General features: G+C 55.6%; 1 protein-coding gene across 1 annotated transcript in view; it reads right to left on the reverse strand.

The window, feature by feature from the left end:
- The window catches only part of POC1A (POC1 centriolar protein A), a 72,903-nt gene extending 52,311 nt beyond the window's left edge, over positions 1-20,592 (reverse strand). The window contains exons 1-7 of the mRNA XM_036869106.1: positions 20,198-20,592; positions 17,587-17,671; positions 16,415-16,586; positions 15,881-16,060; positions 14,389-14,496; positions 12,862-12,977; positions 5,019-5,152 (exon numbers count right to left, since the gene is read on the reverse strand). Of these exons, the coding sequence (XP_036725001.1) occupies positions 5,019-5,152; positions 12,862-12,977; positions 14,389-14,496; positions 15,881-16,060; positions 16,415-16,586; positions 17,587-17,671; positions 20,198-20,419 (1,017 nt within the window). The 5' untranslated portion in view covers positions 20,420-20,592. The remainder of the gene's footprint in view (positions 1-5,018; positions 5,153-12,861; positions 12,978-14,388; positions 14,497-15,880; positions 16,061-16,414; positions 16,587-17,586; positions 17,672-20,197) is intronic.
- Between the last annotated feature and the right edge of the window lie 3,539 nt (positions 20,593-24,131).

A 24,131-nucleotide genomic window follows, 5' to 3' on the forward strand; every position in this document is an offset into this window, starting at 1 on the left:
AGGACAGGGACTGGCAGCCGTGAGGACGTGTCCTCTCCCAATATGACAGATATGGGCGTCGTTCTTACAGAGGAGGAAAGGCTTGGCAAAGTCAAGGTCTTGCCCACTGTCACAGGTTAAGAGGTGGAGCCAGAATGGTTTGACCCCAACGTCCAAACCCTTTCCTCCCATTTGTGGCCCCCCAAGGCTCAGGCTTTTCTGGCTGAACAAGATAGGAGAGTGTCCATCATTTTTCTAAACCAGAAACAGGTGGGTACAAGCTGTTCGTCCCTGGAAATGTTGGGGTGTTTCCTTAGAAAGCTGGGCATCAGACAAGGCTGCGAACCCTCCCCAACCGAACGTATCCAGCACTTGGTCTCAGTCAAAGCAGCTGGCAAAGGTGACCGGTGCAGGCTCTTTTCCAGCCCAATCACTGAGAGAGAAATCACCCCGGTGTCCCCATGGCGGAGGAAGGAGGACAGTGCCCCATATCCAGGCTGGCAGTGCCTCCCTGCTCTGTCCACTCTCCACCCGGATGGGCAGATTTGTCTGGAAGCCGAGGGCTAGCCAACCTCTCAGCCCCAACAGGCTCCTCAGTCTGCCCCACCCCCCTGCCCTAGCAAAGGCGTCAGTGTCTGCTCTGCTTGAGTTTGGAAACCTGCCGCCCCTGTGCAGCAGGAGCAGCAGGGCGGTGAGGGGCCAGGGCCCGTGTGGGGTTGGAGCCAGCAAAGGGCCTGCCCAGCTCTCTGGCCTGCTCCCCAAATCACCTGGGGACATCCACCCCGTGGAAGCCTCTGAAGAGTCACACGAGCCCCAGCTGCAGCCAGGGAGCTGTTTCTGGGGTACAGCACATGTGGCGTCGAGCTCCCACGGGGCAGGAGCCTCGCTCAATCACCAGCCACACCCCCTGAATGGCCCTTTGTGGCTCACCCAAAGCCAGGACTGCAGGGGAGAAGCACCAGAATCCTTCAGGCTCACAATAAACTTGTAACTGACGTCCATCCCCAGCCCCACAGGTAAGCCGGCCTCACATGGGCCGATGGAAGTGTGACCAATCACTTGCACGCCAGAAAACCACCAAACTACCAGCCTGGTCAGACTCCTGGGGGCACAAGCTGTCCTCAGTGCCAGCACGTGGGCCCAGCCCAGGAGACCCAGGCCACACTGGGTGATCCTGATCTTAGCTTTGCACTTGGCATGTGCCTGTCCTGGTGCCCCCATGCCTTTAGGAAACAATAAGAGACTTTTGGCCTCAACTCAGGCAAGAGACCTTCTACCCAACAGCATGGCCTCCCCTGACCCTTCCTCACTTTTCCTCCAGTGGGGCTGGCTCAGGCCGGCCCTCTCACAGGACACGGAGACACTTCCCTGCCACACGCAGAGCCCCCTCTCCTGCTCAAGGTCTGGCTCCCCGCAGCACCAGCTCCCTGTGGCAGGCTCCTCTCGGCTGGCCCCTGACCCCCGGCCTGCACTGTCCCTTCTCATAAGTGTGGATCTGGAGGCCTGAAGGGGTGGCTGCTCCACGTGGCAGAACAACTCAATAGCCCTCCCTCTACGGCTCCCTTGGGGCTATGCCTGAGGGTGGTCACAAGGAGGTCCTCCAAGTCCAAACCAAAGCTTCCTGGGGATCCCTCTCCTGCTGGACCAGAACACCATCACCTAGCAGCAAGGCTGGAACACAAGAAGCCATGAGGCCCGCTGGCCTCCTACACAGACCAGTGATCTGAAAACAAGAGTGAGATCACAACTTCTAAAAGCCATACATATGAGGTCAATGGGTGTGGTGGAAACTGCAGATGTGGGTACTCGTTCCAGGTCGACAACCTTAAGCTGCATGAGACCCCCTACAAGTCCAGATCATTCTCTGGACCTCGGTTCCCCCACCAGGACTCAAAGGTGCTTTCAAATCTGCCTTCTCATCTGGGGGACAGAATCCCTGGGCATCTGGGACCACTTGGGAGCTGTGGGCGCCACAGGCTTCTGGACGTGGCTGGTGACAGCTGTGCTTGGTGAGGCCCTCACTACCTCCTGGAACAGAATGTGGACGCTCAAGTCACCAAGGAGTGCAGCTGTGCATCTTCCTGGAAGGACGGGACAGGGAGGGGACTTCACGAGCGGGGGAGCCTGAGAGGACCAGACACCGCACAGAGCATCTGGGCGGGGGCTTCAGCCCACTCCTCAGCCCATGGTGCAGGCCCTCTCCCTGGGGCTTGGCAGGGGCAATACATCCTCCAAAGGAGTCAATACATCCTCCAAAGGGGTGTCAAAGAACTTCTTCCTGGAGCTGAGCCACTCTGGCCCGACAGCATGTCACAAACCCTCATAGGTCAGGGACATTTTCGGAGCACATTGGCTCCCAGTGACAACACAGGCCCAACTTCCGCGGATTTGTCCCCTCGGGGAGAGCAAAGCCGCTCCCGTTCCCGGCCCAGATGTCCGCCCACACTAGGTATCTGGTCCAGCTGGCGGACTGCTTTTAACAACTGCCCAAATCAAGGCTGCTCAACCGCACTCTCCTTCCTTAGGAAGCCACCCTTAGCTGACTTTGAATCGCCCCAAACCTAGGGGCAGAGTCAGACCCAACAAGGAGCCACAGCAAACCCTGGCAGACTGGGGCACAGAGAGGGGGCTAGGTTTTGCAGTCCCCCTCACACACACACACCACGTACTTGCCCTCCGACATCAGCCCAGAGACCAGACTCTTCAAGAGTCTTTGCCCAAAAGAAAGCACCCTGGAGGCAGAGAGGGCAAAGGAAGTGGGCCAGGTCTGCCCACGTGGCCCGCTGGAGAACCCAGCACTGAGCTGCCACCGGTGAGTGCACAGTGGTCTCACCACAGGTCTTGAGGAGGAGGAGGAGGAGGAGAAAGGGAGAGATCAGCTCTCCAGGAAGAGGAGAGGGGTTAGAGCTAGCGCGGGGCTCTGGCCAGCTCCTTCCTCCCAGAATCGGTCTGCGGAACCCCGAGGAAGCCAGGCCCTGGGGCTCCCACACCCTGCACCCCACAGTGGGGCTGTTATGGGTACTCCAGGAAGAAGAGCCCCTAAGACCCATGGCACACCAATGCTAGGTTTCTGTACTTGATAGGGACTTTGGGGGGTCGGAACAGAAACAAATGTGAGCCTCACACTCCGACTCCCACTTTCATCTGAGCGGGGAGAAGCCTACCCTGCTTCAGCCAACCCTCCAAGTACCACCCAAGACTCAACCTGCCTCTCCTGGTTTCCTAACACATCTCATGCCACCTCGGCTCTGCTGATGTCCCCAGAGAGTCCCTTGCTTCCCAGGCCACGAGCCCCAGTGGGTGGGACCACGACATCCATTTCATACCCCTGGTGCCCAGCCCGGTGAGCTGGGAAGCGGATGACGAATGGACAAACGGACGGCAAGATGAACAGAGGTGAGCTTGCTTCTCCTTCCTCCCACTTCCTCTGGGCACTGCGAGTTTGGTGCCCTGAGGAAGAATTGATTTCTGAAGCCATTTCCCGTTCTCCACACCCCCAAACCACCGCTGTCCCTCAGCCTGTCTCCCACATTTCCAGGTTCAACAGCAGATAAGCAACTGCGCGGTTTCGCTTGGCCCCTGTCTCACTTCTCCAGGAGAACAATGTCCACAGGTTTCCCATATGTGCTGATGCTGGGCCCGAACACAGGAACAGCCTTTTAGATGCCGCATTCAAGGCTTCTCAGGCTGAGAGGTGAGTCAGCTGTCTAAAGAACGTCCACAAGAAAGGAGAAAGTGCTCGGTGATCACTTGGTATGCACCTGCCTGCACGGTGTTTCTGTGCATTGCCTTTCCTTCATTTTCGTGGGAGCAGGAGAGGTAGCAGCGTTCGTGTGGTTTTCAAATGCCCTCCTGGTTATAAGATCTGAAACTAGTTACGTGTGAATCTAAGTAACTACTTGCCAAAGGGCTAACAAAGGTGGCTCCCCCACAGGCTGACAACAGGAGCAGCGATCACGCCCGCCCAGTGGCCATACGTGACACCTAGATGTGTCGACACCAGGGGAACAGGCCCGCTGGTCCTGCACACCAGACATTTCTCTGACAGAGAGGACCAGGGGTCACCATGGGCTGAGGGCAAGCGGCCTCCAGGTCCCAAGGAAGCAGAAGAAAAGGCCCATGCCCCACTCCAAGCCATGGCCAAGGCCCCTTGTGCTCTGACTCAGATGACAGTGGGATCCAGACAGCGCTGGGCTAGACGCCTCACACCTAGCTGCTGGCCCAAGAGACGTGAGCAGCCCAGGGCCTCCCTCAGCCCTCAAGAGCCTGTCCCCACTCTCCATCCCGTCTGCCCCTGCTCATGGGTGGAGAAGTGGACAAACTGAAATGCTCTGGTCTCTGCACCCGTGCCCCACTTGGATGTGGCGACCACGTCCCAGCAGGAGACACTCTGATGACCGCTCTGCTCAGCAGGAGACAGCTCAGCCGCACCCAGGCCGGCTGCAGGGGAGAACCGCAAGCAGCCCACCGCCCACTGGGGCCCGTGCCCAGCTACTGCCCACATAGGGGGCCAGGGCACCGGATGTGTTGGTGAAAGACGCTCAGAGAGAAGGCCTCTCTCCCTCGTTTCAATTCTAGGAATTCCCCAATGAATGTGCGGTAAGATTTCCCTCCTTCACACCCGCCTCTGCAAGACACCTGTTGTTTCTGCCTCCAAAGGGCCCCAGGAGGCCTGATGGCAATTCAGGGCATGAGTTCCAGGGCTCTACTCAACTGCTGGACCAAGTGATGCCTGAGGTCATTGGGGACAGATTCCATTCAGCCCCTGGGAAAAGTCTGTCAACCATGTCCAGAGGCCTCCGTTCCGACCCCCCACCCAACTGAACCCCTGTACTCCCTTCTCAGCTGCAGCACCAGGTCCAGCACTTCTGCCAGAGGTCACAGGTCTTGTGGGTGGGAAACCTGCTTCTGCACCTCACCTCAACGTGCAGGCTGCAAGGGGACCACAGAACCCCTCCATCAGGCTCCAAGGGAAGGGCCACCTCAAGGCAGCGCCTCCACCCCACTCCATGCCACTCAGCCCAGGCTGACGCCCTCACCTGATGTCCATGGAGCGTGTAGAGCAGCCGGCCCTCCATGAGGTCCAGGATCTTCAGGGTTGAGTCGCTGGAGGCCGTGACCAAGTAGTTTCCCGACGGGTGGAAGGAGAGGGCGTTCACCGCCGCACTGTGCACTGGAGGAAGGATGTCACTCAGATGGGCTGGGAGGCCCACAAAGTCAGAAGACGGGCCGGAAGACTTGGCACATGTCTGGGCTGGGGAGGCCATTGCCCAGAGTTGCTATGAAGAGCCCCAGAAGGACTTCCCAGGAGGGCAGCACAAACAAAGGACAGGAGGAGACTCATCCAGAGATGAGGGCAGGCAGCGGGAGACGCAGGGCAGGCGGGAGCACGTGCGGCAAGGCCAGAGGGATCAAGCCATTCCTCCACCTCTCCCTCCTCACCAAGCAGTCAAGCTAGAGCCGTACAGAGTGCTCAAACATAACGCTCAATCTGTCTCACATGCTGCTACTTCAGGGAAACCAAATGGAAAAGAAAACCCCTGCAAATGTCAGTATGATGCCCCTGCCCCGGGGGAAAGGATGGGCATGGGAGTGGGCAAGAAAACAGCTTAAGACACGCTCTCAGGAGCCAGTCAGGCCTGGGTTCCGACCCCAGCCTCCTGACTGGCCCGCCCTGGGACCCTGAGCGAGCATCTTGACACACTGAGCCCGTTTCTCCTTCTGTGGCACAGCACCTACAAGTTAGGGTGCTGTAGGCATGCTGCCAGGTGAAGCCTGTGAGGCCTCTGTACAGAGTGAGCCCTGATGTACCTCTCCGCTACCCCAGGCATCCCATGCTACTCCAGGTCCTGCCATTTAACTCACTTGACAGCTCAAGCCCATCCACGATTCTTCCCCACTGCTCCAGCCCAAGCCCCACCATCCACACTGGTGTCCCTCGCTCTCCAAGATCTGGCCACACCAGCCCTGTCAGCTCCCTAGCTGTGGGACCTTCCCACCCCTTGTTCCCCCTGGGCCGGGAAGACTCTTGCCCGCCTCTTCCCCAGACCCTGCAGCTCACTCACTGCTCAGAGTCACCTCCTCAGGGAAGCCTCCCCTGACCTCGCCATCAGGGCCACCCCCTTGTTTGGTCCCTCCTGAAGCACCGTGAGTCTCTTCACAGCAGGGTTTTACATTTATGTGCAGCTATTTGGTTCCCGGCTGGGTCCCCCATGAGACCATGTGCTCCATCAGGCAGGGGACTTTGTTGGGTCCTTGGCTCCTGGCTCAGTGCCTGACACTGAGCGGGACTCAAAAAGCAGTTGGTGAGTAGGTGAACTGGACCCAGGCAGGCCACATGGGGACATCAACGTGTGGACCAGCCATATCACAGCTTAGAGTAGCTGCTGAGGAAGACCCAGGTGCCTTCGTACCCATTACCACAGGCCTCGTGAGCAAAACCAGAGGGGCTAGGATAACCACGACCCCGCCAAGTCAGAACTGCCACAAACATAAAGGCAAATTCTAAAACCAACCCCTCATCCTGGCACCGTGAGACTGCAGGAACCACTGCTGGACCAGTAAACACACCCACCATGAAACGGCCCTCAGTAGAGCCGACGGAGGTGCACGGAGCCCCTCAGACACCAGGCCAGCCGATGTGCAGACGTGCCGGGGAGCGTGGATTCACGTTCCCAAGCACACTTAGGGGAGATACCAGGGCTTTACATAACACGATCTTTAGGTCTAAACACTCTCTCAGCACCAGGAACTCCAAGAGACGGCCTGGAGTGGGGCTGATGGGGTCTCCAGAGCCAGCTCCTGGAGGCGGAGTCCAGAGCCCCACGGCCAGACGCTCTCCCACACTCAGGGCGATGAGGCAGGGGGTGGCACCCTCAGTGTTTACCAGAAATGGGGGCATGGAGAGAAGAGGAAAAGAGCCAGAGCCGACCCCAGCAGAACCGAACAGGCACCGGCCACAAGCAGCAGCAGAAAGAACGTTAGTGGCGCACAGGGTGTGCCCATGACTCCCCACATGTGGGGGGCACACCCACGTGTGCAGACCCAGAGGAAGGTGTGGACAGAAGCTCCAGACACAGAGCAGGGGTGCTCTCTGGGGAGGACAGGAACAGGGGGACTTCTAATTATTACTCTACATACTTCCAGAAAATATTTTTTCAGCATTAGAATATAGTCACTATGATTATACAACTGAACAAATGATAAAAAGTGAATCCTTCCCTCCCCCCAAACGAGTGTGTCACGCCTGGGGAGAAGGAGACCCAGGCTCTGCAGGCACTTCAGGCTGTGCTTCTATAGGCTGCGAACCAGTGTGAGCTCCTGAGGGGCTGGCTGTGCTCGCCAGGACGCTGGTTCACACCCGCGGCGAGTGGGGGTGGGAGAGGGGCACAAACACTGCGAGATCCCCCTGAGGATTCCCGCCCACCCCTGACCCCTCGGCCCACAGTAGGACAGCTTTGAGAGGCAGCTGCCCTCCATCTATCTCACCACGCCCCAATCTCCCCTGGGCCTCCTTAGATGCTGCTCCTGGCGCATCTGCCTCGCTGAGCCTGGAGAAGGGCGCGCTATTCTTGCTTCTGCAGCCCCTGGCAGCCTGTGCTGGCATGAACGCCCCCCAGCCCCTCCCCGAGACAAAGCTGGCAGGGGAGAGCCAGCAGCAGCGTGGATCGGGGGAGGCGAGCTCAGGGAACACAGGGCTTGCCCAGCACCAGCAGGGCGGCAGGGGCAGGGCGTGGCTACCACGCCAGGTTCTCCCACCTGGTCAAGCCCACCCAAGGGAGGGAACTGCCGTCCACCCCGTCACCCGGCCCAGGGAAGGGTGCCCGAGGCCCTGCTCCACTATAAATGGCAAGAATAGCTAAGGCCTCTTGGCTGGGGTAGAAATATCTGGAACCATTTACTCCAAAACAGGGCTCAGCCTGGCAAGCCAGGCTTTTGGGAATGTGCCAGCCCCACCTTTCCCGACTCGCTCTCCTGCCTCACCCACCAGCCCCGCCAGCCTGGAGCAGCCTCTCTGGCTCTGCCGAGGGTGGGGCTGTACCAGGGAGGCCTCATAGAATCAGCCCTGCATGACAGTCTCCCACGGAGGCCCGGCTGCCCCACGAGGGGGTGAGCCTCCCGTCACGAAGCCCTGAGCGGTGACGGCACACAAACAATCCACTTTTCACCAAGCCCAAAGCTGCAGGCCCTCCGCCTAGCTCCATGGCAGAGATGGGTGACGGCTGATGGCAGGCTGCCATTTGGGCACAATGTGGGCTACACCCCTCCCCCACCGCGACCCCAAAGAAGGGACTCCAACTCAGGGTCAGAGATGTACCAGCGTCAATGTTCTGTAGGTCACCAGGATGCCAGGGAGGGTGGGACTGAGGCCACTGCAGACCCTGCCCCCAAGTACTGGGAACGGGCCACAGCCTGCAGGCAGCAGGTGGCCTAAGGAGAGACCTGGCTATCCACAAGCTGCCCGCACAGCTCTGCTTGTAGAACCCTCAGCAAATCTGGCCCACTGCCCAATGGGTTCCAAACTGGCCATGGGGCCCACAGAGACCCCAGGTGCCCAAGCAGGAGGTCTCCTTCTGGGGCAGGCCACGCCAGCGCCGAGCCCCACCACATGCCCACCACAAGGGGCTCAGCTCGCTCTGCCAGGGTGGCCTCTCACAACGCTCAACTGGCATTACCAGTGACACAGTGGCCGTGGGCTCACAAGAGGCTGTGGGTTCACACAGTGAAGGTGCTCTGACACCAGCAGCTAAGGACACTCCGAACAGTCACCTCGCGAATGTCGTAGGAACACCCGCTCAGGGACAGCGGGCGAGAGCCGGTGAGTTGGCCAGAGCAGGTGGGACGGTGCACTGCCTCCTGATCAACCCTTTCGGGCTCCGGACACCAAAAAGGGTGCAGGCCTGCCCTGCTGGTTGCACAGAAGCTTTAAAACCCTCCGTGACCATGTCTGGAGTAGGGAGGGGGTCCAGGGACGTGCTAAGGACCAGTGGACAGAGAAGCTGGGACTCTGAGCTTCTAACTGGAGTTTCTGGAGAGAGCCAAGCCAAGCCCTCTCAGGGGCCTCGGGCAAGTAAATGACTAGAATCAACACGGTGTGAGGAACCCATAGCTTCCCAGCTGCGTGACCTGGGCAAGCCTCAAACACCCCATCTGTGAAATGGGGAGTAGTCCTGCCCTGCTGACCACTCAGGCCTGTCGCTGGATAATGAACCCGCACGTGCCTGGAAACCGCAAAGCACATTAAGGGATCGGGGACAGGGCTGCTGCTCAGGTGTCTGAACAGTCTTAGTGTGGCTCCGAGCATACGGAGCCTAACCCACCTCCATGGGGACTGGCACTCCCGGGCTCCAGTGCCCCACCAACTCCGTGCTGAATTGGGAAATCAGAACTGCTCCTTGCAGTGATAGGCCAGAGCAAGAAACTCCTCGCCTGAGACAAATGGTGCCAGCTGCCTGCTGTAGCCCAGAGTGATTCCAACAACCCAGCATGGGACCGGAAGTGCCCTCCACAGAGCAAGATCATGGCGGCTGGCCACAGGCTGGCTGGGCTTGCTGGCCACACATCTGCAGTATCATGAACCAATTTCTCTCAGAAGAGCCCAACAGCCTTATGCGCCCAAAGCCCAATCAGGGAAGACACTGGATGTCACTGTCCTTAAACACTTCCCCCTGGGTGTCCTAGGGGTCAGGGACAGAAAACAGCTCAGGTGCCTGCTACCGGGGGGCTGGGAGCCCTACTTGGGGAATCAGCTTCCCAAGACATCCCCCGGCACCTCTTCTGGGTAGGGGGACAGCTGCTACTCAGGGGCTAGGAGGGTCTCTCAGGTAGAAGGTTCTGCCACGGAGCTCTCTAGGGGAGCTGCTGAGCACAGCTGACCAGGTCCCTCCCCAGCAAACAGGGTGAGGGCTGTCCCCCAAACCAGTGAGCTCAGACCTGCCAGGCTCTCCTTGAGCCCCGGAGGCTGAGCCCAGAGGTGGTGGGATGAGTCTGCTGCCTTGCGAATACCCACTGTGTGCCATGCATTGGGCAGGGAGCTCAGAGGGAACCGGGTTATTTATGGGGTACTCCAGGCCCCCCGAAGCCTCTGGTCTCTATTAGGGGTGGCTTAGGAATAAGAGGCTGCAGGCTCGCTGAGTGGCTCTATCACAAGAGGAAAGGACAGCAGCAAAAACAGACTGAAATCTCACTGTGGAGCCTGTCAGCCTCACGCACCTCAGGTCCCCTCAGGACTTGACCTCTGATGCTATCTGAGTCCACCCCCACCCCTGGGCCCTGCCAGTCACTGATCTCCCACCCCCACCCACTGCCAAGCCTGCTCCCCCAGGAATCTCTCCCCAGCACCCTCCACTCTCCTCAACTGCTCTGCATCATGCCACCCCCTGACCGCCCTCTTTAGGAGACCCTGCTTTCCTTCAGTCCCCTGGCTCTGCTCTCCTCAGCCCTCCATCACGGGAAAAGCGGGCTCCCCCTGCTCACTCTGGCTGCCTGTGGACCTTTTTCTTCCACAGCCCCTCAATCACAGGGATGCAGGATGTGGCCTCAGCCCTTCTCACACTCCAGATCCCTAGGCCCAGCTGGCCCCTCCACCCCATAGCATCACCTTCTGCCTCTATTCAATCTCCAAAACCCACCCCCTGGGCCTGACCCCTGACCCAATCTGATGTCCAGACCTCACCCGACATTGGGCATTGACGACAGCCCACCCACCAGTCACCTAGGCACATGGCTTCCTACCCAAGCAGACTCTCAGCACTGCTGTCCTCTCAGATGCCTCTCACCCTTTCGCCCCTGTCCCAGCACTTCCAGCCAGGCTGCATCTTTGGGACCGTGGGCTAGAGCATGGCATTCAAGGCCCTCCCCTGCAGGTACCTGTTGCTGCACCCCACCAACACCAGATCTAGGTTCCTGATCCATCAGAGGGAGGCCTGGACTCTCCCAGGGTCACCTGGAGATTCTCTTCACCAGTATCAAGATTTATGTGGTACAAACCATTGTACCCAGTAGTGTACTGTAATCCTCATGTGGATTCTCCCATCAGATCCTCACTAACCCCATAAGGCAGGCTACCACCACCCCTTCACAGACAGGAAACAGAGCCCGTACTCCTAACTACTGCTCTGCCTCATCACCTCCCTTCCCGTCTCTCCCTGTCCAAGTCCTCCCTCCTGACCCCACACTCAGAGGTGGCCTTCCTGCCTAGCACTCCTCTGCGCCTCCCACCTTCCGCCCAGTCAGCTATGCAGATGTACCCAGTCTCCATCTCAGGTCTGGCCCAGAGCAGGAGAAAGGCCTCTGAGCCTGAAGGAGAGGAGAGAGAGGCGTGGTCTCCAAGTAGAGGGCAGACCCCGCTGGGGCTCTGTTCAGGAAGCCTCTGTCTGAAACAGCATCAGTGACAAACCCCAGGGCTCCCTGTTGAGGAAAGAACCATTCTCGTGGCTGGCCCCTGCCACCTGGTGGTGATGTACAGTACTGCAAGCCTGGACCAACTGGGCCCACCTTGCTGGGAGACCAGACCTCCTGACTGAGACTCAGCATCACTGTCATTGTCACTAACACTGTGCCTGGTTCCTGTTTTGTGTGAGGCACTCTGTAAGTTCTTGTCATGGACCAACTCATTACCGTCCCAACACCACCTAAGAAACAGGCCTTATCATTGTCCCAGGGGGCCCAGAGAAGTCAAGTAACCTGCCCAAAGTCACACAGCTAAAAATGCTAAAGCTGGGTGCAGAGCCACCCTCCACCATGTGCTTTTCAAGACCAGGATCCACTCCCCCTTCTTGGAAGGTCTGTTCCCTCAGTTACCCCAAGAAATTCCTGGCCTCAAACATCAGAGAATTGGAAGGGCTTGTGGGGGTTGTTAAGGGGAGAGCTCTGAACCCCACGTCCCACACCTTTCTCCAGATATGTCCTTCCCATTTTCAGGTGTGAATTTTGGAAGTGAGCCCATGGACTTGAAACTTAGTCCCAAGTCAACAACCACAGTTCTTCAAACAACGCCAGCTCTGACTCTCCCTGGTCTCAGCCCTGAGCCCTCAGGCCTGCCCACCCATTCTGCCCCCTGCACAACTCCCAGTTCCTCCTGTGGCCCCTCACCAGCTCCCTTCCCTGGGCCCCATCCCCACAACTGGGGTGACTTAGGACTCTGCCCAGTCATACCTGCTCTGAGGCCAGTTCCATATCCCAGTACCTTCAGCTCTCTCATCGTAAGCTCACCCAAGTCTGCCCCCACTCCCACCTCCCTCCTGCAACCCGATACCAGCCCACGTCGACAGCCCGCTGCCCTGCCTTCCAAGGGCTATAATTAAATATATATATAAATGAGGGGACACGGCACCGGGGCTGGCTTCCAAGCCTGGCCCCCTACCTACCAAATCGACCCTCCATATGGCTCGTGGCTCCACATCTGTGGAGGACACCGTGGAACCAGAGGTGGCCAAGGTCCCACCAACACTGACCTCTTTTGACAGACCTGTCTCCTTCACCACCTCCAGGGCTGTCACCTTGGCCCTGGAGGACAGAGCCTCCATTACAGGGGGAGGTGAGTGGCATGGGCAGCCCCTGAGAAGTGCCCCTCAAGAGGAGCCCTGGCCAGAGCCCCACTGAGGGCCCCCATCTGGACCGCAGTGTGCATGAGGTTCTGCCACCTCATAAGTGGGCACCAAAGGGCTGGTGGATGCCAGTTAGCACCACGCTGTATCTCCGGGCCAAGGTTCCAGGACAGCCACGCCATAGACTACCCACCCCTGAAGATCCCAACAGACCCAGGACTCCCCCCTAACCCCAAGCCAGCCCCAGCTGTCCTCAGGCCCATTTAAGCCCCGCAGCCAAGAGCCGGACACCCGGCATGGCACAGTCCCACTGCGGCCGCTCGGGGACACTCACGCTGATAGTGCTGCAAGAGCCGGTGAGTCCGCACGTCCCACACCTTCACCGTGTTGTCCATGCCGGCGGCGGCGATGCACGTGCCGCTGGGGTGGAAGTCCACGTAGGTGACAAAGCTGGAAAGGGGACCACCGCATGCTGTAGGAGGTCTGCCCCGGCTCAGAACAGACCCCTAAACATCCAGCACATCCCCATCCCCACACACCTGCTCACACTCTTCCCTCAGCCCAGAATACCTCCCTACTGCCCTGTATCTTTACCAGGCGGCCAAGGGCGAACAAGAAGGAGAGGGTGAGAACAGCGGCTAGCAGTGACCTGAGGCGCACTTACCAGGGAGCAAGTCTCAGCACCAACTTCTAAATGAGAGCAGAAGAAGTGGTCTTCAGACCAAAGTTCAGCCAGCTGCTCGGGTGCTTTCAGTTAGAGCTGGTGCCCCTACCAGAGCAGGAGGCAGGGCAGGCCCTGCCAACTGAGGCCCAGACATGAAGGGCCAGCAGGGTCCCAGAGCCACTGGCTCACCTATTTCTAGAAGACAAGCCAAGGGCCCTCAATATACTCATATGTGACACCCAGGCTGGTATCGTGGCCAGCCCTCAGGAGGGACCCTTACCTGGGGCTCCCAGCCTAACAAGGGGCAGACGCTGGGGTTCATCTAGGAACCCAGATTGGGTTAGTCCCTGCTCAAATGCAGGCTCATCCCTCTCAGTGATGTGGCACAATATGAACAGCCACCATCCACTACAAGAACCTGATTAGCCTTTCATTTATAAAGTCATCACCAAGGAGAACATCCTTTTGGGGGTCTGGGTTCAACTTCTTTAGACAGACGTGTCACAATTTTGAGAACTAGAAAGTGAAGGGAAAAGAGAGGCCTCGAGAGTTTCATGCCTTTATCTTTATCTTTATTCCTGTCCTGCCCCTAGGTTTTTCCTTAAAATTTTTTTTTTTTTTAGATTCCATATATATGTGTTAGCATACGGTATTTGTTTTTCTCTAAGACGCAGATGTAGAGAATGGACTTGAGGACACGGGGAGGGGGAAGGGTAAGCTGGGACGAAGTGAGAGAGTGGCACTGACATATATACACTACCAAATGTAAAATAGATAGCCAGTGGGAAGCAGCTGCATAGCACAGGGAGATCAGCTCGGTGCTTTGTGACCACCTAGAGGGGTGGGATAGGGAGGGAGGGAGGGAGACGCAAGAGGGAGGAGATATGGGGATATATGTATAGCTGACTCACTTTGTTATAAAGCAGAAACTAAGACACCATTGTAAAGCAATTATACTCCAATAGAGATGTTTAAAAAGAGTTTCATGCCTTGAGGTTAAGCACTCTTTACTGTTCGTGGGGATGGGGATGAGGCAGAAACTTCTGCCCACATGCGAAAAGATACAGAGCCAGGGAGCAGCAGAGACATGGCGGTGGGCCCCAACTGCCGCCACCGGAGGCCACTACGGCCTCTTCGAGCCCAGGTGTATGCTTTTCTCGAGCGCCTACAGGTGGAGGACAGGATCTGGGGACTCACCCGCCGTGCTCACAGTACGAGTGGACACACTCCCGGCTGGTCTTGTCCCACAGCTTGACAGTCTTGTCATCACTGGCGGACACGATGAGCCGCCCATCCGGGGAGAACCTGAACCAGGCGGGGCACAAGTCACATCACCAGTCAACAGACATCATGGGCACCACACACCATCTTCCACAGTCACCCTTCCTGAGCTGCCCACCACCTGACCTCAGGAACCCGCCTGGGCCACATGCCCTGCTCTGACCCTGAGTGATCCTGGGCAAATGCCTTTCTCTCTGCAAGATGGGTCAGAAGGGTGCCTACCTCCTGGTAAGCAGGTAGGCAATAGAGTCACACACGAGGCCCCCAGCACTGCACATGGCAACATGCGTGCTGACTGCTAGTACTTGGCATCATTATCCTGTTCCCAGGTGCCCTGAATCCACATCTAACTCTGAGAATGGGTCAGCAAAACCAACCTGCTAACAAAAAAGGGGTGGAGGTTCTGGGGACCCACCACCAAAGGCCTGGTGTGAGTTCAACACTTGTCTGCTGGCGGGGCCCCTCCTATTCTCAGGAGTCCAATGGTGAGGGCCTCTCAGAGCAATCAGGGACCTCCCAGGACAGAGGAATGAGGGCCCTGGAGAATAAGTAACTTCATGGGGTCCCCAGAAGAACACAGCTCAACAGTCCCCAACCTCTGACTCCCATGGTTTCCCAGTGTCCCCAGACACCCCAACCTCTTCCTCCAGAGCACAGAGATTCGACATGTGAGATCTCTGTTGAAAGGAACAAAATAAGCTAGAAGCAGGCACAGCTGTGTCTGCAATTCTTAAGACTTTGAAAGGTGCTTTGAATCAGCTGGCCCCCATCCCCAAAGCACCGGCCCCCACACCAAAGGGAGAACCAGCTTCCAGACCAACCCCTCTCAGAAGCCTGGGCCCCCATCTGGCACCTCTGAAGCAAAATCAACCTCTGAGGAGCAGAACGTTCTCAGAGAAAAGTAGGCAAGCCTTAGTGCCAGACACTCGGCTTCCAACCCCAGCTCTGCCACTTACTCCCGATGTGCCCCGCGGCAAGATACTACACTATTCTGAGCCTCAGTTTCTTCATCTGCAAAATGGCAACAATGCCACCTACTTGCGGGACTGCCATGAGGAGTTAGAAGAAAATTTCTAGTGGTGGTACTGACGTTATCTTGTTGTTGTTGCTATTGCTAATAAGTGGCCCCTGATGACTCACCTTGGGCTGCATCAGCACAGACGTCAGGGGTCAGTCGTGGCTGACAGTGGACTAACTTACTTGTCATGCATTAGCTCAGTGAAGCTTGGACAACTTACAATGTGAGAACTATTATTGTTCTTTTTCACACATAAGGAAGTTGAGGTTCAGGAAGATAAAGAGTAGCTAAGTAACTTGTCCAAGGTCATGGTGCTAGCACCTGGCAACTCCTCTGTGCCCTCCAACCCCCGGGGTCCCTCCAGCAGTCTCCAGGTAGGACACTACTCACTTGGCACAGCGGACCCAGTTGATGTGCTGGCTCAGGGAGAACAGGAATTTCTGGCGATGAGTTGACCACACCTTGACTGTCTTGTCGTCGGAGGCTGTCACGAAGGACTGGCCATCGCTGCAGAAATGGACGCTCCTCACTGTGGCCGTGTGTGCACGAAACATGGTTGACTCGCCTTTGCTGCAGGGATGGGTATGCAGAGTCAGGAAACCCATAAACCCATAACAGCAACATAAGGGCACATCGAAGCCCTCCCCACCCCTCAGAACCCTCCCAAAGTCAATCCAGGCATGAGTGCCCCAGTCCCCAAAAAGGGAAGCCAGAGCCTCACCCACGTGCAAGCAGCATCAGGTGGGATCCCTTCCAGGATGGCCGAGGTCAGCCCAGAATCTCCCTATTGGCCCTGAGGGGAGGGCCCCGACTGAAGCCCCAGCTTCTGATGGTACCTCCTCGGAAGTGGGGCAGATGTCCCACTGTGACCAGTCCAGTACTAGGGCCCAGGCTCAGACAAGCCCCTCCAAGTCTTTAACTCACACGTTGGGTACCCAGATGCGGACAGTCTTGTCGCGGGAGCCCGAGGCAAGCAGGTGTCCCGAAGGGGAGAAGTTCACACAGGTGACGGTGTCCTTGTGGCCGGCAAAGCGGTAGGCACGTGACTGGGGCTTCATGTGCCACACCATGAGGCATGAGTCCATGGAGCCACTGGCTGAGGAGAGAGCGGATGCCATGACGCTCGGCTCAAGCGGGCCCGGAGCCTCCACCAGGACGCTGGAGACGGGCGGGGCATGGGGTGCGGGCAGCAGGGACAGCCCAGCTCTGCCTTCCCCATGGGGACAGGCCACACCTCCAGTGACTGCTGAGCAGGAGTTCGGAGAGCCTAGGGCCTGTCACCACTCCAGGCAGCAGGCCCACACAGCAACCAGCCCTGGGCTGTAACTGAGGGTCCCAGGTCTCCCCACAGACACACTCTGCAGCTCGAGAGAGCAAGTCCTCGCAAAACTGGGGAGCCAGCTCAACCCAGTGGCCTTTTTACCATTAAGAGGACCCATCCGAAGCCTAGTGGAGGTCCCCAGAACAGACCAAAAATGACTTCAGTTTCCTCTTAATCTCCAGTGTATCACGAGACCAGCAGCTTCTGACAGGGGACCTTGACCATTGGATGAAGGGGGAGCCTCGTCCATAGAAACAAGAAAGCTGCAGCTGTGACAGCTGTGTATGAACCCACAGGTGGCCAAGGAGCGAGCACTCAGCTGCAGCATAAGGGCAATGGGGGGAGGGAAGCACCCGGCTCTGCTCCCCATCCTTCTCAGTGGTGGGCGTCTTGAACAAGAAGGTGTGCCCATGGTACTGTGGACAACAGAATCAATAAAGACCCAAGGAAAAAGCCACTCTTTAGGGCTCATTCTGCAGGCCAGACCTGAGAGGTGGATGGGGTGTGCAGGGAAGAGCCCAGAACCGGGTGTTAACCTCAAAGGCTGTGTGACCTTAGCAAGGCCCCCAACCTTTCTGAGCCTCACACTCCACATGCAGAATGGAGCTCATAAAGCCTAGCGCCCAGAGAGCTGGCCGGCTGAAGCAGGAGGTAGGTCTAGACAAAGCACCTGGGTCCTCGCTGTGCCCTGCTCCCCCCACGCCACACCTCCCGGGTAGAAACACGACCTTCTCAGCTCATAACCTAGTGCCTAGGACAAGATGCCTCTTCTTACCCAGCTGCTTCGTGTTGAGACTGAAGTCCACACAGGTAACTGCATCCCGGTGGCCCTTAAAATGCCTCTCCAGCGAGGGGTCCTCCTGAGGGAGAGCCAGGGTCAAATATGTGAAGCCTGGAGGAGGAAGGGGCTTCCCCAGGGGCAAGACTCTTCCTATAACAGCCAGCAGTATTTAAAAATGCTCAAGGCATGATCTTGTATATAGAAAATCCTAAGGAATCACTAAAAAATCTATTAGAACTAATAAACAAGTTCAGCAAGCTTACAGGATACAAAATCAATATACAAAAATCAAGTACACCAACAATGAACAATGTGAAAAATAAAAGTATGATAACAATTCCATTTATGATACATAAAAAAGAACAAAATACTTAGGAATAACTTAACAAAAGAAGTGCAAGACATATGAGAACTAAAAAACATCATTGAAAGAAGTATAGAAAGACCTAGATAAATGGGAAGACATCCCATGTTCATAGTTTGGAAAACTTAATATTGTTAAGATGAAATACTCCTCAAATTGATCTACAGAGTGAACAGAATTCCTTTCAAAATCTCAGATGCCTTTTTTTTGCAGAAATTGACAAGCTCATCCTAAAATTCACATAAAATGTAGAACAGCCAGAATAGACAAAACAATGTTTAAAAATAAAAACAAAAACCAGTCACTGTAGAAAGCAATTTGGTAGTTCTGCAAAAAGTTAAACACAGAGTTATCAAACGATCCAGCAATTGTAGGTAAATGCCCATAAGAGTTGAAAGCATTTTCACACAAAAACTTGTACACAAATGTTCATAGCAGGATTATTCATAATGGCCCAAAAGTGGACAAACCTTAATGTTCATCAACAGATAAATGGATAAACAAAATGCGGTATATCCATACAACAGAATATTATTTAGTCATAAAAAGGAATGAACTACTGACACATGCTACAACACGGATAAACCTTGAAAACATTATGCTAAGTGAAAGAAGCCAGACACCAAACGCCACATTTTGTCTGATTCCATTTATATGAAATGTCCAGAATAGGCAAATCTATAAAGATAGAAAATAGATTAGTGGTTGACAGGGACTGGGCGGGGGCGGTGGAGGGGGGGGGCAGTCAGGAAGGGGAGCGACTGCTTAATGGGTATGGGTTTCTCTTTGGGATGACAAAAGTGTTCTGGAAATAGACAGTAATGGTTGCACAATATTGTGAGTGTACTAAAAACCACTAAATTTTACACTTCAAAAGGGTGAATTTTATGGTATGTGAATCATATCTCAATAAAGTTATTTTTCAAAAGACCCAAGAAGAGAAAATGGGGACTTTCAGCACCCCCATCTCAGGAATCAGATCCCATACCTTCAATCCCACTGCGGACCGGCCAGTGAACCCAAAGGTCAGCCCTGAATAAGCCCCCAGTGGCTTTACGAACACCTCCACTCCACCCAACATCAGAGAAGAAGTAGCTTAGGAAGACATGGAGATAATATTCCAGAGATTCTCTCCATCCAACAGCAATTCATGTTGGAGAGTTACAGTCCAGCCGTGCAGACATCTCCCCCTACCCCAAATATCTTAAACCTCAAAGAAGCATTCTGGGGGCACCAGGGAGCCCAGCAAAGCCTCCTCTTGAGGAAAAAACGGCCTTGGGGCAGAACAAGGGCTGCAGGGAGCTGTAACCAGAACAAAGGCTCCCGTGGCCCCTTGCCCAGCTCCACCCCCCAACACACCAGCCTGAGTCCTCCTTTCAACAAGAGAAGGAATGGCAGCTGGAGGAGGGCGGGGAACTAAGCAGAAACTGCTCCACCTGAGCTTGTTGGAAGAATAAGGGTAAAACGGTGCACCCTCTAGAGGCAAGTTCAGATCCGCCCCTAACCAGGGGATGCCTGAAATCTCCCGACACCCTCTCTTCCAATCCCACAGGCTTGTTGGTTCCTCATCTCCCCCAAAGGTGGTTTATATATTGGGGTGGGGGGTGAAACACCATTAGAGATCAAAAGGCCTAGTTCCTAGTCTGGGCCCTCTGCTCACATGCCCAGACACCCAAGGAAGCCAACAGGCCACCACCCAGCGTCCTTGACTTTCAACCCAGCCAGAGGACCAGGCAGGTTCAGGTTCAAAACAACCTCTCAAAAAGAGGGGCTTTGGAGTGCTCCCCTCTGGCCTCTGGAAGAACCTGGGACTCATCAGAGACGGCAGTCTGGCCCAGGTCACACTGCAGGCCTGGGCCATCCCAGGCATCCCGGGGGCCTGTTGTTCCCACACGTCGGAACAGGGTGCACCCTCAACAAACCCCCATTCAGCCATCCACTGCTCAGGATAAGGAGACAGAAGCCAGAGAGGCCCGGCGCTGGCCCCAGGTCACACCTCCAGTCAGGCCATACAAGTGTCTCCCCCGCTAGGGGGAGATGCAAATCCTGGGGGCAGAGGCTGGTTTGTTAGCCCCGGTAGCCCGAACAGAGCCTGGCTCGCAGGAGGCGTTCACCAGGTCCCCGGACTCAGCGCCCCCTGCACAGACGGTAAACTGGGGCCAGAGAAGACCGGCCCGGAACCCTCCGTCCGACTAGGCGGGGAGACTAAAGCCCGGGCGGCCGCAGCTGGCAGGAACTTACCGTGCAGGGAGCGGCCATGGCGGGGCCAGGGGCGCCCAAGGCGCCAGAGGAGCCTGAGGAAGCAGCGGCTGCAGTTGCGTCCCGTTCAGTTTCCGCGCCCCCAACCGCCGCCAATAGCAACGCGGGTCGCTTCGCCTCGCCCCGCCCACCGCGATTAAAGGAGACGCGGCGCCTCGGCTTTTTGTCCCCCGACAGGAAGGAGAGCTGTATGGCCGGCTCCATGGTCTCCGCGTCCAGCGCCCCCAGGCCAGGCAGCCTACAGACGGCGCCGCCAAAGGCCTCTGTCCACCGTCACTCATTCCCCCTGAGAAATTAAAAAGTCCAGGATGAGAGGTTCGCCCCACCGACCCGTAGCCCGGCTAACGAGACGGCGAGCACAGCCTTCTGGGAAATGCAGTTCCAAGACGCCCTCATCCTTGTGTCTGGAGGAAAGTGGGACTACATTTCCCAAGATGCCATGAGGGCGGGGCCGTGAATAACAACCCGAAGTGAACGCCTTAAGGATCCCGGAAGTGGAGATCCTTAAAGCGTTCGCTTTGGGTTGTTAATTGTGGCTCGTTGTGTTTGTGTCCTCTTCAAGCGCCCGCGAGGCCGGCTTTTCTCTCAGTACCCCATTAAAAGCCAATTATTCACCCTTCGGGAATTCTTTAAGTAGTTCGTTCCTCCGAACGCGCTTAAAACAGGTGTCGATTTAAAAGAACACTAGTCACTCGGAATCACATCCTTGGAGTGGAGAGGCCTGGGTTCTATTCTCAGTTCTTGCCCTGATTCGCTGCGTGACCTCGGAAAAAATAACCTTGCTCTGTGGACCTCAGTTTCCCCATTCGTGACATGAGAGGGTGTGACGCAGCCTGGCCCTCTCAGGACCCTCAGCCCTGAGCAGCCGTTGTAAATTACGTGTTTAAAAGAGAAGGAGATAATCCAAGGGCCTGGCCGCCAGAGGTCGTCCTTGCTCACTTTCTGGGGTCTCTAGACCTTCCCGCTCGACCCCCCCCCCCGCCCTCGCCACAGCACACACACACACACACACACACACACACACACACACACACACACACGCCTCACTCTGGGCATCTTCCCAACCTGGACCTGATCTGGACTGGACATTTGTAAAGATTTGGGAACCTTGTGTCACCTCTCTGGTTAAGTGTGGATTGGCCATACTTCAACACTAATTAAGATCTGGCCAGGCCCTGAGGTTTCTCAGGACATCCTGAGACCTAAGATGGTGTGTCCCTAGACCTGCAAACCAGAGCCCAATTCAGTGAACTCAGAGACTGGCAGTGGGGGGGAGCTGGCATGTGGAGGAGTGAGTCTCTTCTTTGGACCTGGAAGGTTTGGGACCAGACCCAAGAAATAGATACATTTAATCCCATCTTCGCTGTGGTTTGGCTTAAAACTGGTTCCTGTATGTTAGAAATGTTCAGGCTCACTTAACTTATATAATATAAAATTCCACTTAAAACATGTATAGTATCGCTTACACACACCCGAAATTGTTCAGCACTGTTCAAATGACAATTTTCAAGCCTTCCCACCAATGTTTGCATCTTATTCAGCTATTCTCTTGCCTACTGGACAAACATTTACAGTTAAAACATTAAGGAAGAAAAAAAATTAAATACAGAAAAATATATCTATTACACATAAGGGTTCATTCATTCTTGTTGTTGGGTGGCATTTTTGGTTTTGTTTTGTTTTGTTGTCAATTTTAGCTATAGAACACCCATGGTTTACAGGAGTTCATAATCTACATAACTAAATTTATGAAACCCTTTTGTAAAATGATTTTCAAATGTCAGGTCTGCTCAAAGCGAGAGGCACTGGAAGATTTTACTCATCCTTGCTAGTCTTTCCAGATCCCACTGTCTGCTATCCTTACCCCTCAGGGAGGAGCAGCTGGGGATGCCCCACTCCATCTTGCTCATTTACTCGCCATAAAAACAGAGTTCAGCTCTACCAAAACCACATAGACAACCTAGGATACAACACTGGCACAGCCTGCATAAACCAAGATTGGTGCCTCCATGTTCTGATGCAGCAGTCCCACCCCATGCCACCTCCACCAGATTGAACTCCATTTCTGACTGGGGCCTCCATGGGAGGGGGAACGCTCAGTGCTGGAAGAGGTTTAATAGTGGGGGGGCTCCATGTTGAGGCGGCTCAAAGAGAGCTTCTTTTCCAAGCCCCACTATGGCAGAGATGTCTCTGTCCCGGTACAAAGCCCACACTCAGGGCCCCCTGTGAGGGCCTCTCACCCTGTCATCACTCCCAGACCCCCTGTCCAAGGGCCGTATGTCCCCTCCTAGGGCTGAGGTGAGCCAAAAGAGACCACTCATAGATGGAGCTCTGGTACCAGGTCTCCCTGTTGTGGAAGTGACCCCTGCAGGATGACCCTCCCCAGGAAGACCCATTGTAATTCTGGGCCTCAGGAGAACCTGCTGTGAAATTGGCGTGCCCCTGCAGGTCAGCCTTCTATATGGCAGGCCCACCCCAAAGTGGGGAGAGGTCCCATGGAGCCCCAAGCCTTCAACCTCACCTAGCCCTGCTCCTCCATCCCATAGCAGTGGCCACTCTGGGTAAGCATCCAGCTTGGGCCTGTCCTTGCATATTGCAAACAGTGGGTAGCATGACTAAAGTTGCCATGGCAATTCCTGGGACAGTGATGTCAAGGGACCCAGGGGTCCCTGGGACCAGTTTCCAGAAAGACACAGAGCTGGCCAGTAGCCACATTCCACACCATCCACTCAAGTCAGATAGGGACGCCTCTGGGTACTTCTACCCGCCTCCCATAAGCATGACAGGCATGATGCATGGCCTCTCTCCCATAGCCTCAAGCGACCCCGTGAGAGATGCTGGGCCTCCTTTTCACATTGTTCAGAGAGAGGGGAAGGGGCCAGGGCAGCCCAACTGTGGTAAGAGAGGGAATTCCACAAAACTGAGCCCCACCCCCCCAACCTTGGCTCTGCACACATGGGCTGGAAGTGGGATGCAGACACTCACAAAAAGTCTGAATTCAATTTGAACCGTTTAGAGAAACCTTTCCAGTAGACAATGCAAACAGGGCTTCGGAGCAGCAGTTCTCAGCCCTGGCTGCCATTCAGAACCTCTGCAGGTGGGGCCAGGCACCAGTGTTTCTTAAAAGCTCTCCAGGTGACTCTAGTGCGCAGCCAAGGCTGAGAACAGCCCCTCTAGATCAGCGTGACCGAGAGAACTTTCTGTGACGATGGAAATGTTCTGTATCCACACTGACCAACTGGTCACATGTGACTATCAAACACTTGAAACGTGGCTATCATGCCTAAGGAACAGAATTTTAAATTTTATTCAATTTTAATTAATTGAAATGTAAACAGCCACATGTGGCCAGTGGCTACCGTATTGGACTGCACGGCCCTAGGCTATGGACTGGCTCTGTGGCCCTGGGCAAGTCATGGAGCCTCTTGGACTTCAGTCTCCTGGTGAGGCCGGTAAGGAACTCAGTGTCCTGTCCACAGTAGCCAGAGCAAATCTTGGTCCCCATGTCCCACTGCCCACCTGAGGGGGGTTGGGTGACACCAGCCCAAACCTAGGGAACTTGGTCAAGGTAGAAGAATGCAGGCCACAGCTCCTCAGGTCCCCTAGCAGATCTTTGCTGGCTGCCCCCAGAGCATTTGGGGTGGGAAGATAGGGCCAGGTACCCATGAAACCAGAGGATAATCAGATTTCCCTCCTCCAGGGAGCCCTGAATTGTGGTGTGGTGAACCAGCCTGGAATAGTGCCAGCAATAAAATAACTGACAATTTTCATTTACCAAAGAGTCACTGTACACCAAAAGCCACGTAAAGTATTAGCTACAACCCCAGGAGTAGTACAATATTGTGCCCATTTTACTGATGGGGAAACTGAGGCACAGAGTTACTAAATGGGGAGCCAGGATTCGAACCCAAGTCTG

The sequence above is a fragment of the Balaenoptera musculus genome, chromosome 11 (assembly GCF_009873245.2).
Source record: "Balaenoptera musculus isolate JJ_BM4_2016_0621 chromosome 11, mBalMus1.pri.v3, whole genome shotgun sequence".
Taxonomy (NCBI): Eukaryota; Metazoa; Chordata; class Mammalia; order Artiodactyla; family Balaenopteridae; genus Balaenoptera; species Balaenoptera musculus.